General features: G+C 36.3%; 3 protein-coding genes across 7 annotated transcripts; all 3 read left to right on the forward strand.

Annotated features, from left to right (window-relative positions):
• The first annotated feature begins 564 nt into the window (after window positions 1-564).
• Window positions 565-4,997, forward strand: LOC116118495 (B3 domain-containing protein Os01g0234100-like). 2 transcript variants are annotated; one of them, XM_031404479.1, is made up of 7 exons: window positions 565-815; window positions 910-999; window positions 2,453-2,484; window positions 2,586-2,748; window positions 2,837-3,043; window positions 3,714-3,777; window positions 3,854-4,997. In XM_031404479.1, exons 1-7 carry the CDS (start codon window positions 738-740, stop codon window positions 4,639-4,641), a joined length of 1,422 nt encoding a protein of 473 aa, XP_031260339.1. In that variant the 5' UTR covers window positions 565-737; the 3' UTR covers window positions 4,642-4,997. The 2 variants fall into 2 exon arrangements, with proteins under 2 accessions (XP_031260339.1, XP_031260340.1); XM_031404480.1 differs by having other exon boundaries at window positions 2,589-2,748; window positions 3,854-4,996.
• A 1,442-nt stretch (window positions 4,998-6,439) lies between these two features.
• LOC116118511 (B3 domain-containing protein Os01g0234100-like) lies at window positions 6,440-10,078 on the forward strand. Its single transcript, XM_031404496.1, has 7 exons — window positions 6,440-6,520; window positions 6,597-6,650; window positions 7,667-7,698; window positions 7,776-7,938; window positions 8,018-8,224; window positions 8,925-9,015; window positions 9,102-10,078. The coding sequence occupies exons 1-7, from the start codon at window positions 6,473-6,475 to the stop codon at window positions 9,851-9,853; spliced, it is 1,347 nt and encodes a 448-aa protein (XP_031260356.1). The 5' UTR covers window positions 6,440-6,472; the 3' UTR covers window positions 9,854-10,078.
• Window positions 10,079-11,451: 1,373 nt separating this feature from the next.
• Window positions 11,452-15,214, forward strand: LOC116118507 (B3 domain-containing protein At3g19184-like). Of its 4 annotated transcripts, none has more exons than XM_031404489.1 (9): window positions 11,452-11,661; window positions 11,752-11,844; window positions 12,286-12,320; window positions 12,436-12,598; window positions 12,875-13,081; window positions 13,533-13,632; window positions 13,806-13,880; window positions 14,651-14,722; window positions 14,882-15,214. In XM_031404489.1, exons 1-9 carry the CDS (start codon window positions 11,530-11,532, stop codon window positions 14,890-14,892), a joined length of 888 nt encoding a protein of 295 aa, XP_031260349.1. In that variant the 5' UTR covers window positions 11,452-11,529; the 3' UTR covers window positions 14,893-15,214. The 4 variants fall into 4 exon arrangements, with proteins under 4 accessions (XP_031260349.1, XP_031260351.1, XP_031260350.1 ...); XM_031404491.1 differs by having other exon boundaries at window positions 14,654-14,722; XM_031404490.1 differs by having other exon boundaries at window positions 13,809-13,880.
• The last annotated feature ends 461 nt before the right edge of the window (window positions 15,215-15,675 follow it).

Genomic DNA, 15,675 nt, shown 5'->3' on the forward strand with positions numbered 1-15,675 from the left:
ATTAATGATAGTTTATTAGACCCAAAAGCCGAAAGATAAAACCCTGATTAGACACACAGGTTTTTCATTTTTGCATATTCCTCAATGTCCACTGGAATCGATTCTCATCAGCTTAACTCCACTCCAAATTTTCACTTCTTGATCATCAAATTCTCACCCTGAAACATATTACAAAAGTCTTTTGCCATACAAAATTTACAGAAAGCTTCTCCCTCAACTCTTCTTCACAAACTGTGGTAGGTGGCCTAAAAGGCTCAAACTTGAAATGGGTTAAGCTATTAAAGTTACTACCTTCTCTCCAAACCCAAATCTTTCTTTGATGAGAATCAAATCTTCTCTAAACAATTTACCATCTTAGACTAATTAGACCTAAATTTCAGGATTTTCACTTTAATTTATTTTAAAAAAAAAATAGTCACAAAGTTTAAAGTAATTTTAGCTCCCTATACATTTTATTGCTTTGGGTAAAAAGTTTCCAACTGTATGTAATTAATTGAACAGTAAAATTTAAGCAAGAAAATTCGGATCATGGTTGGGAGACACTAAATCTAGTAACATTAAAAACGTAAATTAACCTGTCCGAAACACCCCACCTTTACCTCGTTTTGTCGACGTCGGTGTAGTAATTATTTGGGGAAAAAAAAGGAAACGGAGCACCAGGAAAACAACAGGAAACCCAACTCAAGCTGATTTCATTTCAGACTTTTCAGTTTCAGTTTCAGAAGAGGAGGCTGGAAATGGATGACCCAGAAGCCACACCCCCTCACTTTTCTCTCTCTAAACAAGGCGCCTCGGATTCTATTTCTTATCCCACGGTTCTCTCTCTTTCTTTCTGTTTTTTTTTTTCCTGGTCGTGCATGTTTTGATTCTGTGTTTTGGCTTGAATTTGTTCGTTTGTTTCTTTTTCAGATTAATAAGCAGAGGAAGTCTTCTGAGAGCAAGCTGAAACTGACCCAGATTGGTGATATGTCTCCGGATCCAGACTTCAGGACTGAACTAGTAAGAACGAGTTTCTTTTTTGCAACCCTTGTTCAAAATTGTTTTTCAGGTTTAATTTAGGATTGTTTTTCGGTGATATTTATCAGCGATTATCAGGGGTTTTGTGCTGGATAATTTCTGGTTACGGGTAATAACAAGGTTTATCTTCAGGATTTTGTTCATTTTTGGTCCTGTGAAAGTTGAGTTGTTTCCGTACTTTTTCTTCTGGAATGTTTTAAGGGTTTATCAGTTTTGAGGCATTTTTTTGCTCGGAAAGTGAGATTATATGCAACCTGATGCTTAGTTTTGAGTGTGATAACCCTGGATAGGTTTAGGACCACTGTGCTCCTGTAGGGACTTACCATATCAGTACTGAGTTTCACTGGTGGAAATTAGGCTAGGTTTTTATGCTTCTAGTTAGGTTTCAGTTGGACTGTTCTCCATTTTGTGCTGCTGTTAATATGATGGGGCAGCCTCCAGGGTTTTGTCCTGCCAGGTGACTTTAGGATTGCGGTTTAATGTGCCTGGGAATTAGTCTAGTGCTTTAAGAGTCTGGAATGTCTCAAAGTTGAGAGAAGAAGAACATACAAACATAAACAAGGTGGTTATTTTCCTTTTGCTTATTCCTGAGAGCCATCTCCACGGATTTAACCGACTAATTTCCAGGTTTTTGTGCAATGACTATCATGTACTTGGCTACTACTGCTTTAAGAGTTCAAACGCCTAGATAGTGAGATAAAAGAGAATACATGCATGTAAACAGAGTTCCAAATTTTGTAATGCCTGCTTCCTACTCTAGGTAGCCCTTTCCTGTAGAGACCATTCCATGTAGTTCTAACGCCAGCTAGCTTTGGCCTTGCGTGTTGTTTATTTTTTATAACTGTATTCTGGTCAAGGTTACCCCTTTGAAACCTAAACCACAATTTTGAGCTTGTTCTGAACTCCTAATTCCATATATCATGTACTTAACTAGGACATTGACGTAAGGAATATCAATTGATGAAAAACATCAGCCCAAATCCAAAAACTTCCTGGAAACATAACGAACCTGTCAAAGCTTGAAATTGGTTTTTCTTATATATAGGTTTAGAAATTGTAACTGTCTCACTGTTAAACATAAGCCAGACATAAAGTTGCTGGTTTCTTTTATTTCTTTTGTCTTCTTAGTCTTCTTTCAGTCATCAAGAATGAACCAATTTTTTCTTGCTTTAGTTATACGTTATCTTTGAGTGTTCTTCAAGGATTTATTATTGACTTTGTAATAAATTCTATGTGATGTTGTTCTTGAACTGGCCAACTGGATTCAAGCTTGATATTCCTAATAGATTGTCTTTGAAACACTACATAACCTAGTGTCTAATTTACTTCTCCATCATAAATTTTCTTCTGGTTATTGAATGGTTTATATGGTATCATTGGGATTGTAAATTGAGATGACTAATTAATTGAAAATATCTTGTGAATTTTTTAACAGGTAGCATATGATGGTTCAAAGGAGTCTAGAAGGTCCGTGCTTTTATCTTTGATTCTTTTAGCCTTAATTTCTGTCTCTGAAAAGTTGAAATTCTGTTATTTCTTGTATTGATTCCTTGGTAATATACCTGAAGCAGTAGACGGAAGAGAGCTATGATTGATGATCTCTATGACCATACCAAAGTTCATTCCCCTGTAATAGAACGAGCAGAAGAGCTTCGAGCCAACCTAGAAGCTAGCTTGCCAAGCTTTTGGAAAGCTATGGTTAAGTCAAATGTTACTCATGGCTTTTGGCTGGTAAGGCTGATATTCTGTCCCAAATTTAAGAATACAATAATTTGGCCAGTACTGAACAGCTTTTTTTTTTTAACTTCTATGGTGACAGCATCTTCCTATGCGATTCTGCAAATTGCATATGCCAAAGAATGATACAGTATTTACATTGGAAAATGAAAATGGGGGTGAATATAAAGTAAACTATATTTCACAAAGGACAGCATTGAGCGGTGGTTGGAAGGCATTTTGTGATTCAAATGAATTAAATGAGGCTGATGTTCTAGTTTTTCATTTAATTGGACCTTTAAAGTTTAAGGTACCATTCAGATCTTTTTGCTATGTTTATATATCATAAAACTGTCTTATAAATCGTTGACATCATTAGTAATTGTTTTAGTTCCTCATTTGAGAAAAGAAAAATTCAGGAATGCAGTCAATGCCTTGTGGTGTTTTGGTATTGGTTGACCAAACAAATTCCATAAAGCATCTGAAATGTGCAATTCTTAGCATAGAGAATATTATAGAAGCACTCTAGTCCATGACTTATGACACGACTGAGTTTAGTGAGTAAGTTATACTGTTTTTCTGTGGATGATTGACTTGTGATATGAAGTCCTTGTACTTTTTCTACTTTCTCTATGCCTTGAATTGATATATTGTAGTTTTTCATTGAAATAGTTAATTTAGTTAACGTGTGGGAGTGAAACTATGAAACCTGTGTGTTTCTACCTGGAATGGTGAAACAAAAGTCCCAATTTATTTCCACATAATCAAGCATGGAACTGAGCATAATGATCTATTAATTTGACATTGAGTAGTGTGAAATCTCTTAATGATTTTTGTAAAGGTAGGGAAGTCTTTTCCTCTGCATGTGGTTTGTTGGGTCCTTTGGCTACTTTCAACTCAGTTAAGTTAGTGTGAAGTAGTTGCTAAATCTTTAATAGGTCTTAACTTATTTGTTGCATCTTTTTTCCCCATTTCTGTAGGTTTTTGTAGTGAGAGCAAATGGAATTGCGAATGTGAATGCTGAAGCAAAACCACTAAATTCTGGTGTGTTTCAATACTTCTGCTTTTAGCTCTGTTGCTATTTGTAGGTGACTAAGAAATTAATTTAATTTATTTACAGTTCCCTTGGATGTTGAGTTTGAAGCAACAATAAAAGATCAGACTGAGAAGGGAAAGAGATCCAAGAAAAGGGCTAAACGCTTAAAGTCTCCTCCAGGCTTTATACAAGACAATATTCAAAACAACGGTCTGATGGTATTAGAGACCACTAACGGGCATGTTACAGATCAGTTTGAGAATGGAAGTGCAGATCTTGGCCCTAACTCTTCAGAAGGGCTTCAGTCTTCAGAATCCACCTGTAATTTTAAAGAAGTGAGAAGCATTGACGATTTCACCATTCTTGTGAATGATTTGGCTATTGACTCCGAACTCTCTGATCACCATAGGACTAAATACTATGAGCTCTGCTGCTCTCAAAATTCCTTTTTGCATAACCATCTTCTGAAGAGCATTAACTGTAAATTGGCTGCTGAAATAATTACCCAGACTGTTAACATTGCAGAGGCCATTAGAGCTTGTAACCTTTCCACATCTCAAGCTGATTATGAGGTTTGGGACAAAACCTTAAAGGGCTTTGAGCTATTGGGCATGAATGTTGCATTTTTACGTGCTCGGTTGAACCGGTTGATGAGCCTCGCACTAGAATTAGAAGAGCCTATGGAATCAAAGAGGCTCAAAGAAGTAACTCTAGAGAAATCCCGTGCAGAAGAGGAGATAAGAGCTCTTGAATTGAAGCTTTTGACATTGAAGGAGACAACGGGAATACTTGATTATAAGGTAGAGTCTTTGAAGGCGAAAGCTGAGAAGCATGCTCTTAAATTTCAGGAGGAAGTTAATGCTCCATGGTGATTATATACATTCCATATTAAGAATTATTAGGTAATGAGAAATATCTCTCTTGATATACTGTTGCTGTTGTTGTTTGCTTGTTCATTTTTATTATTTGATAAGGGTGTAGGGAGGCAGCTAGGATTTCAGAGTCAGAGCTCATTAGTTTGTACTAACTTTGCAGATTAAAAGTTTCTGTGTAAATACTGCAATTTACATAGTTTATAAGAGTCAGCCATGAGAGAGCTCAAACAATAATGTAATTTTCTAAGCTGATAATGTTGTAGCAGTACTCTTTTGTTCCCCTTTCTCTAACCTTTGGATTGGCCTTTTAACTCTCTTCTTAACAACTTCATGAGCTGTGATTGCAGAAAATGGCTACTTTTACTCTGAAATATTTGATGAAATGCTATAAGACTTGAATCCACTGAGTTGACTTGGAATTCGGAGCATGATTCTGCATATTAATCGTACAAGCATAACATGATTTATGCACCACGTCTAGATAATCTTTATCACTCCATGCCAACCAGGGGTGTTTAAAACTGGTTAACTGATTTTGTGAACTGAACCAGTTTTTAACTAAAAAATCGATTAACTGGTTTTGAACTAGTTAATTTAATATTTAATATTTTTTTAATAAATTGGTTTCAGTTAACCGGTTCCTATATTCTCATAAACTGGTAACCGAACCGAAAAATCGGTTTTTGTATTTCTTTGAATCGAAATCGAACCGATTCGGTTCGGTTCGGTTTTTGCATTTTTTTTTAAGACCCCTAATGCCAATCCATTACTATTCAACCCTATCATTATTCATCTTAAGATTATACTATATACGGTAATATTACAATTTTCTCTCCTACTTTAATTTATTTTAACTTGGTTCTTCTAATATATATATATATATATATATGTGTGTGTGTGTGTGTGTAACCAATACAATACAGGGTAATACTATGCTCACAAACCATTCTCACTAACTTTTTCTCACAAATGCGACGAGACAGTTCACAATGAGTCTCGTCTCCCTAACAATAGATCCCGTCTGATCAATTGTTAATTGTCACGTTACATTTGTGAGAAAAAGTTAGTAAGAAAGGTTTGTCACCATATCTTTATTGATACAATATATAATGTGCTAACACATGCACATATAATCCAGATTTCCCCCAACCTTTTGAAGCCAAGTGTGTGAAATCAAGTTTGTAATTGGAAGTCCTGCAAAAACTTACAATCTTGAGGTGTCTATGAGACAATGAGAATCAACCCTGGGTCTTGAATAGCCCAAGTGATACGACCAGCGCTTGGATGTGTGGTTAAGATGCACAATCTCAAGTTTGAATCTCTATAGCTTTCAAAATTTAAGCAGGTGATCATGAATTAGTTACCTACAAGCTACAAAGATTAGTCGAGGTATACGCAAGTTAATCCGGACATCCTGTTTCGAGAAAATATTGTTTGTGAGTAACCCGGAAAAAAAAGTGTCTATGAGAAAGACTAGGGTTTCTGTATAAAAACTCATCATATCATATGTTAATTTAAATATTTTTACAGCATAAATTAATTTTTAAGAAGAAAAAAAAAAACAATGAAGTGCTCTAGAAATCTCAAGAAAGTCCCTTTATTTTAGGACTAATTGAAGTTGGTGCACTTTACGAATGAGAGCACTGTTGAATCTCTTTCATGAAATGGACAAGAGTCAATCAAGGCGCAATTACGAATTTCAAATGAAATGGTCTTTTCAACTTCTCTCTTTCTTTCTCTAAATTTAATAAAAATAAAAACTCCACTCCACTTATTTTTGAATTCACACCACAGTTGTTTTTGGCGCTGTTGGTCAGAAAGCCAAGCCATGGCTATTACCTCAAGAAAAGAGAGAGATAATACCTGTCTTCCCAAGGTCATCATTCTTTCTACTTTTCTTTTTATATCTAGTTATTTACATGTATTTCTCATCTGGGTTTGTTCATTTGCAGCCTGTTAAGAAAGATAGGTCACTGAAGGACAGGAAGATGGTGACTGGCAAGGAAGTGAGTTAGAAATGAGCATAGCTTTGCTCAGTGTCTTTGTTTCGTAGCTTATTTTACTGTTCTGTTTCATTTTTAGTTTTACTTGTTTGCCTTTCGAGTTTCATGATTTTTGTTTACTTTTTATGTGGTCGCTGGGTTGTTTGATAAGAACACTCTGAGAGTTTAAGGCCTATTGTGGTAAATATTCAACACCCAAATGAAATGTATAACAAAATTTGTTGTTTTCGTAAGTTGCTTTTTCTGCAGGTTTAACGAAAATGTTTCTTATATTGTTTGAGTTTACTGTTTTTCTGTTTCGGAACCAGAAAATGAGTCAACACGAAGAAGTGCTCGTTGTCAGGATGTCTCAGAGCTGTTTTCTCATAAATTCTTTAACAAGATAAAGTGGTAGAATCATAGAAGTTAGAGATTTTGAGCACTTGGGTTCTTTTAAGAACAAAAAAAACCCGCTGAAAATAACAAGTTCTGAAACATTCTTCGGCTTCGGTTTTGAGAATAAGGGGCACACATGGCTGCTTTCAGAAATCGAAGTGGATTTGAGAAAAGAAAACAGGTTCACTGAAGTTACCAAATAATGGTTTCCCATGATAATTTTCATGGTTTTATAGATGTTCAAAAACAGTTTCTACAAATACACATCCAAATGAGTTCTCTAATTCTCTCTTTCTTTTCTGGAAATGACAGCAAAAGAACTTGGATCATTTTATGTTATGTTGATCTTTAAGAGGATTCATTTGTTTCTGCATAGTTTTTTTTAAGATTAATTGAAGTGCCTTAAATTAGGCCAACAAATTAACATTCACTCTTCTCTACCTCCGCTTGCCAGTTGGACTTGTGTATTAATTCCTGAATTCATCTGTGGCCTTCTTGACTTTGGTTTTTTTAAAAATTACTGCATTGCATATCATCTTTACACTATAACTCTTTTAATCAGTTGCAAATCTAGAATTTTCCTTTTCTGAATGTTGGAGATAGGAATAATAAATTAATGGGAAATCTTATAATTTTTTGGACAGGTTATATGCATATATGCTGGGAACTCCAAATGGTAAACGACTATGTGTTATTTCTCCTTTAATATACAGGAAAAGTGAATTATGTCCTGACTCTTGTTATTGGCTTTAGTCAAAAGCGAAAGAGAGCCACACATGCTAGCTCGTACATTAATGAAGAAGTTAAGTCTTCTGTCATGGAGAAAGCAACGGATGTTCAATCTAATCTGGCGCCTCAATTCCCTAGCTTCATTAAGTGTATGCTCCGTTCACATGTTTCTGGGGGATTTTGGCTGGTAAACCTCTTTTGTCAATGCTTTTGCAATTTGAACAAGCAATCACTGACCTGACATTTGATCACGTTTCTGCTGATAGGGTCTCCCGAGGTATTTTTGTATTAATCATTTGCCAAAACAAGATACGATGATGGTTTTAGAAGATGAAAGTAGTAAAGAATATGAAACAAAATATCTTGCAGAAAAGGTAGGCCTAAGTGCAGGATGGAGAGGATTTGCCATTGCTCACAAATTAGTGGAGAGGGATGTCTTAGTTTTTCATTTAGTTGGTCCATCCAAATTTAAGGTAATTGTTTGAACCTTGCTGATATGTTTTTTGACCTTTCAAATTTTATGTACCTCTTAAGCATGATTCCCGTTTCTATTATTCTGGAACTAAGTTAAAATGGAAACATCAAATGATTTAGCAATCTATCGCATTTCTTCGAAAATAAAATTTTGCAAAACATTTAAATATTTACTGTACACAAGATTAGTAGAATAATTGACGTTATTAAGTGCAATATGTTATACAATATGAGAAGAAAAAGAAAGCAGAAGCATTGGTGACCTTGCCTAAAAAGAAAGAGAATGCTTGAATTACTTGAAAGTTTAATGTGACAGATTAATAAAAGTTTAATATTACTCTTGGAGTTTGTCAAAACTTGATAATTGAGGTTGAGGTAGTTGTATTCTTCGGTTTAAGTCTGGGAATGGCCTTATCTTAATTTGTCAAGTTTGCCAACTTCACTGCTGATAGACGACTGGGATTCTGGTATCTACTAATTTATCGCCAAAACAATGAAACCATAGAAGTATGCCACAATGGAAGTGTTTTACCAATTAATCAGGTCCCTACATTGACAAAGCTCTCCTGGAGCTTACTGGTGAAATAGGATTCCATTCTCCCTTGTGTACAACTCACAAATATCTTATTGCATGAAGCTATCACTTTTTTCTCTTTATATACATATTCAATGCTTGATTGTTACAATACCCTTTCTCAGGTTTACATTGTGAGATCCAGTGGTTCAGACGAAGTGGATGGTGCTCTTGGCCTTCTAGAATTAGAAACTTGCTATAGCCGAAGGGACTCTGGTATATTGGTTTGCAGTTCACTTTATTTCTTCCTCTGTATTATCGTATGGACACTAATGAGTTGCCTTTTCTAATTTATTTTGAAGTTACTTTCAAAAAGAAAGGGTATGCAGAGAAGGACATTAATTTATGTAAAGAAAAGGAGGATGATAACTATTGGGAGCCCCAGCCCCTTGCACAGGCAATTCCTCAAGTAAATTCTGAGAAGCATAACCAGATGACTGGTAGTTGTAAGCTTGAGCCTGTGTCAGATCAGTCAGAAGATTCTGAGGTTATGGATGGAATTAGATTATCAGAATCTGCTGTTGACTTTAAAGAAGTGAAAAGTGTTGAGGATTTCAACATTGTCGTGAATGGCTTAATTATAAATTCAACACTCTCCAAACATCTCCGGGCCAAATACTATGAGCTTTGTAGTAGTCAAAATTCATTTCTTCATGAAGGTCTTCTTGAAGGTCTTAATTGTAGGTTGGCTGCAGGAATGATTTCGGAGACCATCAACATTGCTGATGCTATTAGAGCTTCCAAGATTACCACCTCCGAAGGTAATTTTGTCATTTGGGACGAAACTTTGAAAGCCTTTAAGATGATGGGGATGAATGTCAGCTTCTTACAAACTCGGCTGGATCAGCTTATGAACCTTGCTTCAGAACCCAAAAGATCTAAACAAGCTAGACTTGAACGAGCTGATGCAGACGAAGAGAAAAGAATTCTGGAAATGAAGCTCTTGGAAGTAAGAGAAACAATAAAGAAACTTGATGCCAAGATTGAGACATTGGGGGTGAATACTGATAGCCTCCAGGTTAAGTTCCAAGAAGTGGCAACAGCCCCATGGTGATGAAAAACCTCTGCAACTTTGCTTGCAATTTTTGTCATGGAACTTGTGCTATGTTTGTTGTGGCTACGAAACACTAAGTTAGGGAAACAGTCAAATACTGTGTATATCAGTGTTGACATCTTTTTGTAAGTACTTGCTCCATGAAAAAGACAAAGTTAATGATATAGTAGTAGTTCTCTGTAAATGAGATTACTGACCTATACAAAGCTGTAATTCTTTTGTGCTCTCCCTTACTCTCTCTAAGCTTTTATCACATATAATTATGTTGATTGTGAAGTACCAAATGCCATTTTGAAAGCCACTTTAACCTGATCAGTTTACGTATACTTTAACTAGTCTTTCGGAGCCTTAAAATTAACGGTTAGATAAGTTTTTAGTGGCTATCATTTATTAGTAGTCATAGGGATTCAAACTCAAGACTTTTTAAGTAATACCTTCAAGAGTTTCAAGCAAACGGCAGAAACCTCTTGACCTCATGTTATCACAATTCATTTTCATCGGGTTAACCCATCTCAAAATGGTAAGTTGTATCTCGATCAATTAGATGGAAGAAGTTGATCCCGAACGTTAGAAAATAGATGGGTTTATGTACAAATTCTTCACCCATGTCGATTCTGATCTTTTGACTCTCATCCATCTCAGAGAAAGAATTATGATGACATTTTTACCCCTATTTATGGATTAACGATAGTATCACCCTTCGGATTTCTAAAACTAACAAGATCATCCTCAAAATTCCAATGAATAATACTATACCAACAATCTTCTGTCACAAATTTTTTCTTATAGTCCTGACTTGGCAGCTTGCAATTGGTCAGTTTGCAACGAATCTCACATGAGTCCCACTAATTAATTTTGAATTGTCACGTCAGAGTTGTGAAAGAAAATGTTGTTGGTGTAAGATTACTCAATTCCAATTTGTCCCCTGCTACACAAAATTAGAACTTCCTAAATTTTGTAACATGTGGATAAAAGGTAAATGGTTTGTGAAATTTTTTTTTTTTTTTTTAACCGAGGTATCCAAGGCCCACTACAGGTCCACTTACAAGCCGAACCCACCAAGTCGAACCTACCTAGTCCTTAGGGGGCCTATAGGAACCTACCACCACAGCCCACTACACATCACACGGGTGCGTTGATGGGGATTCGAACCCTGAATCTCTAACAAAAGCTGAAACCAATTGCGCCTCTTACCATCATATTACCCACCGATAGGTAAGTTTGTGCTAATTTTTCACAAACACTAAAATAAAAAACTAGCAATTCGATACTCACCTTTAATCTGTACGTTAAATATTTCAGGATATTCGTATATACTATATCACACATTGGACATATAATTGTTATTGTGTAGCCTCCAGAATTAACAATTTATAATTGCTGAAGCCTAATATAAATAAAACTGTGTATGGCAATTAACGTAAAATATAGTAAACAAAAAGCAAAAATGGGAATAAAAGTCAAGATTCTATAATCACATTTTCACCCTTACCATTCGTTAAAGTCTAAAAACATACTGTTATTTGAATTCAAACAGAACGGCTCTTTTTAGGTTGGCGCCCACTTACGGCTGACAGCACCACTCTCCTGCACAAAACCCAACACTAATAATTCATTCTTTTCCTCTTTTGCCTCTTCTTCTTGTTCTGGTTCTTCACCCAAACCCTAATAAGAAAATGGTGGAATCCAAGTTGACTTATGAAGAATGTCGTCGCCAAAGGCTAGAAGAGAACAAGAAAAAATTGGAAGAACTGAATCTCACCAAGCTCGCTCAGGCTCTTAAAACCCCCACTCCCAAAAAATCTCCTGTTAGTCCAGTCTACTTGTTTCTCTTTCTCTTTTCTTTCAGATTTTGCAGGCTTTTAATCTAATGGGTTGTTTTGCTATGTTATGTAAAGGCTAAGAGGCGGGTTCTTAAGTCCCCGAAGTCGTTGGAGCCAGTGAGAAGGTCAAGTCGTTGTGCTGACAAGCCGGCTCCAAACTACAAAGAAGTGAGCATTCTGTTTCATTTTATTTATTTTTCTTACACCCAGAACACCCTGACCAGTAAGTTTTGAAGACTTTACATAAGCATCGACTTTGAAATTCAAAACTTGTGGCTTTACATTATAACTTGTTAAAATTAATGTCCGAATTATCTCATAATCGTTGATAACTTGTGGGGATTTAATATGCAAAGTACATGGCTCCGCGGGATTTTGAACCCTTGGGGCTTTATTCTATTTTATGATGGGGTTTTTATGGGGAGAAATTGTTTCAAATGGAATGTGGAGGGCATGTTATAATAGTTAGATTTCAACCTTTGTATGATTTATGATTAATTATTTGTCACTGTTTGAACTCAAGTTTCAGTTGTAGACAACTTAGTATAAAACATTCATCTGATTAAAGTGGTTTTTCTTGGGTTTACTTAATTTATTAATTACTGGCAGGATCTTCTTGGACCTTTAATGACCATCGGAAGAAGGTAGATAATCGTGACTTGATAATTTTCCATTTTGAACATTTCTGGTGCTTGGAACAACTCTCACATTTTGATACTTTGATGAATCTAATGCTACTTATGAGGTTTACTATTGCAGGAGCTACCAACGGAGAGATATACTTAATCGCGTTTATGCTTCGCATGAAGAGAGAGTCTATGCTATTGAAAGAGCTGAAAAGATTCAATCAAACTTAGATTCTCAATTCCCAAGTTTTATCAAGCCTATGCTACAGTCACATGTGACTGGGGGCTTTTGGCTGGTAATGTAACAACCAAAATGCATACTTGATATAGCAACACCTTTCGGGTATTATGTCTTTTAGGATGTTTTAACTACTTGATGGTACTTCAGAATGTGCTGTTTCTTTTGCTTTTGGTCGTTAATATCGTCTGAAAGAATAGCCATAATCACAATCTCTATACAAGTTTGGCAATTTCTTGTCTTGCACTTAAAGATAAAAGTTAATAACATTTGTAGTTCGTGATAGCAGCAGAACTATTGTATCCGTCTTAAAAAATCTGTACTTGTTTGACAGGGTCTGCCCAACCACTTCTGCAAGAAACATCTCCCCCATTATGATGAAATGATCACTTTGGTGGATGAGGAAGGAAATGAATCTCAAACAAAATACCTTGCTGAGAAAGCTGGTCTAAGTGGTGGATGGCGAGGATTTTCTATTGATCATGGACTAGTAGATGGGGATGCGGTGGTGTTCCATCTTGTCACGCCTACAACATTTGAGGTACTTAAGAAATAAACTATATCTGCTTAATTTGAATAGGAAACTGCATTTGTTATACATCAGGACTCTAAAATGTTTTTGAAATGTACAGAATGTTTAGTATCCTATGAATTTATTTTTTAAAGCTCACAACAAAAACTCACATTATTATAATTTGTACAAGTAGGTCTACCTTCAAACAAAGTTACTGTTGATGTTCTATTTACCCACCGAACGTGCTCATGGTTCTCTTTACTTCTCCCGGATTTATTTCACTGAAAATATATGGATTTTCTGTGTATGTGCTCACACTATTCATGCTTCAGTTTAAAGGGATTTTCCCTTTTTTTTAGTGCTTATTGCATATTTTGGCCTCAAAGTGAATTCTCCGTATGCTCATATTGCGTCATTGCCATACCCTTTTATTTAAAGTACATTACCATATCTTAATTGCATTGTCTATTCTCCTTAGGTGTACATTGTCAGGGCGTACGAGTCAGAAGACCGTGATGATAACAACGAGGATTCAGTTGACACTCACTTGGGCAGGAGTGACAAACAAACCAGATCAAGTATCTGTTTTTCACTCCCTTCTAAATCTCTACAAGTTGTTTTCCTCTTTAGTAGATTTCAAAGCATGCTTGTTTATTAGTTACTACTATTTTTGCCAGCTTAAATGGACTATTCTAAGTTCATTCAAGTTTAACAAATCAACCATGTAACTAATTTTATCAATATGAATCAGAAGACAACAAAGACAAAAGCAATGAGGATTCGGATGACACTCACAAGGCCAGAAGTGGCAAACGAACCAGATCAAGTAACTGCTTTTCACTCCCTTCTAAATCTCTATAAATTATTATCATTTTTGGTAGATTATGAAAGCATGTCTGTCCAGTGATTAGAAACCCGACCATTGCAGTGACCCGGTGGCCTATCCAGCCAGGCCATCAGGTCACGGGTTGAGCGGTTTGACCAGCGGTTTAAATCTAACAAAACCACCCCTAGCAATTCATGTAAGTCCCATAGGTTTGAAATCTTGCAAAAGCACACCTAACACCACCATCAGCATCAGCAAATAGGGCATATTTCTGATGACAACAACACTCTGCATCACCACGAAAACACTCGTCTCAGCCTCCTAACCAAAACTCATCTCACCCCTCTTATATTCGCCTCCCCAGTCACCGACAACAGCAGGCTTGGTTTTGCGATTTCCGACAACATTGTTTTGCGATTTCTAGTCGATTCACTCACCAAAAATCGACGTCGTTGCCGCAATTCTACTCACTGGCCATTTCTCTTCAAAAGTTCTAACATTCCAGTCTTCAATTGTTCATGGATTGATGTCCTAATTTCTAGGGTTTTGAATGAATAGAGAATTTTATAACCTGACCCGATAAAGGCCCGGTCACAGTTGAACCAGTTCAACCGGCCAGGTCAGGTCGGGTTTCCAATCACTGTGTCTATCTATGAAAATCATAAGGCCAGTAGTATCCATTTTCTGCCAGCTGACATGGACGAGTTGACATTCATTCATATATTAATCATATCTATGGCACATATTAATAATTGGTCAGTATGAATCAGAAGACAACAAAGACGAGGAGGAGGATCTGGATGGCACTAACAAAGGCAGGAGTGGCAAACGAACTAGAGCAAGTAATTTGCTTTTCACACCCCCTTAATATCTGTAGAAGTAGTAAATATGAGGCATGCCTTTCCTTTAAGTCATTATAATTTCTGACAGCTTATAGCTTATAGAGATGAATTAAAATTTGCTCTCAGGTTCTCATGTCTATATGGTTTTGCTTGTGGCAGGTAGAAAGTAATCTGTGAAAATGTCAGATTTGGCAGCATAGAAGCCATAGTAGAAATTTTATCTCCGCAACATGCTCTGGAGTCTTATGTTAGTGTCAAAAGTTATTAAATTGACTTGAGCTTTAAACCATCGTAACTTATTAGTTTATCGAAACAGTTGGGATTACTAAAGAAAAACAAGTTGACCGTAAGTCAAGCATGGCAGTGTGGAACATAGACGAGCAATGAGATTAGTGTATTCTGTAAAATGGAGGATATCTTCTGATGTCTTGTAGATACTGAAATTTGCTAGTGAAAAATCGAATCAAGAAGATGTCCTCTTTGGCAACGAAATATTTAGTCTTGTTGAATGTCTAGAACAATGTTTTAATAACCAACCTAGGGTGAAAACGACAAAGTTGCCCGGTCATGGGTTGATTGGTCGGTCAAATTGGGTGACAAATTTTAAAATTCAGCAAATACACCCTTAAAAATTACGACAAGTATTTATAGATTTAAAAGTTAGCAAACACAACCCAAATACAAATCGATGGTCGATTGGTTGGTTGCAACGACACCCAAAATGCAATTCCAATCATTCCTTGAGCCCATTTTCTAGAAAATTTACCCAAGATCTGGCCAAAATCGAGATCTCATCAATGCCAGTATCGACAATTTAGGCTAGATTTCACTAACGTTAGCGTCGACAACCTGTCCCATCACCTCGAAAATACTCCCCTTTGCCTACTGACTAAAACCCACCTAACCGCACCCCCATTAGCCTTGCCAATCGTCGGCAAAAGCCGACTATTGCC

Source organism: Pistacia vera, unplaced genomic scaffold, assembly GCF_008641045.1.
Source record: "Pistacia vera cultivar Batoury unplaced genomic scaffold, PisVer_v2 Contig846, whole genome shotgun sequence".
NCBI classification, from domain to species: Eukaryota; Viridiplantae; Streptophyta; class Magnoliopsida; order Sapindales; family Anacardiaceae; genus Pistacia; species Pistacia vera.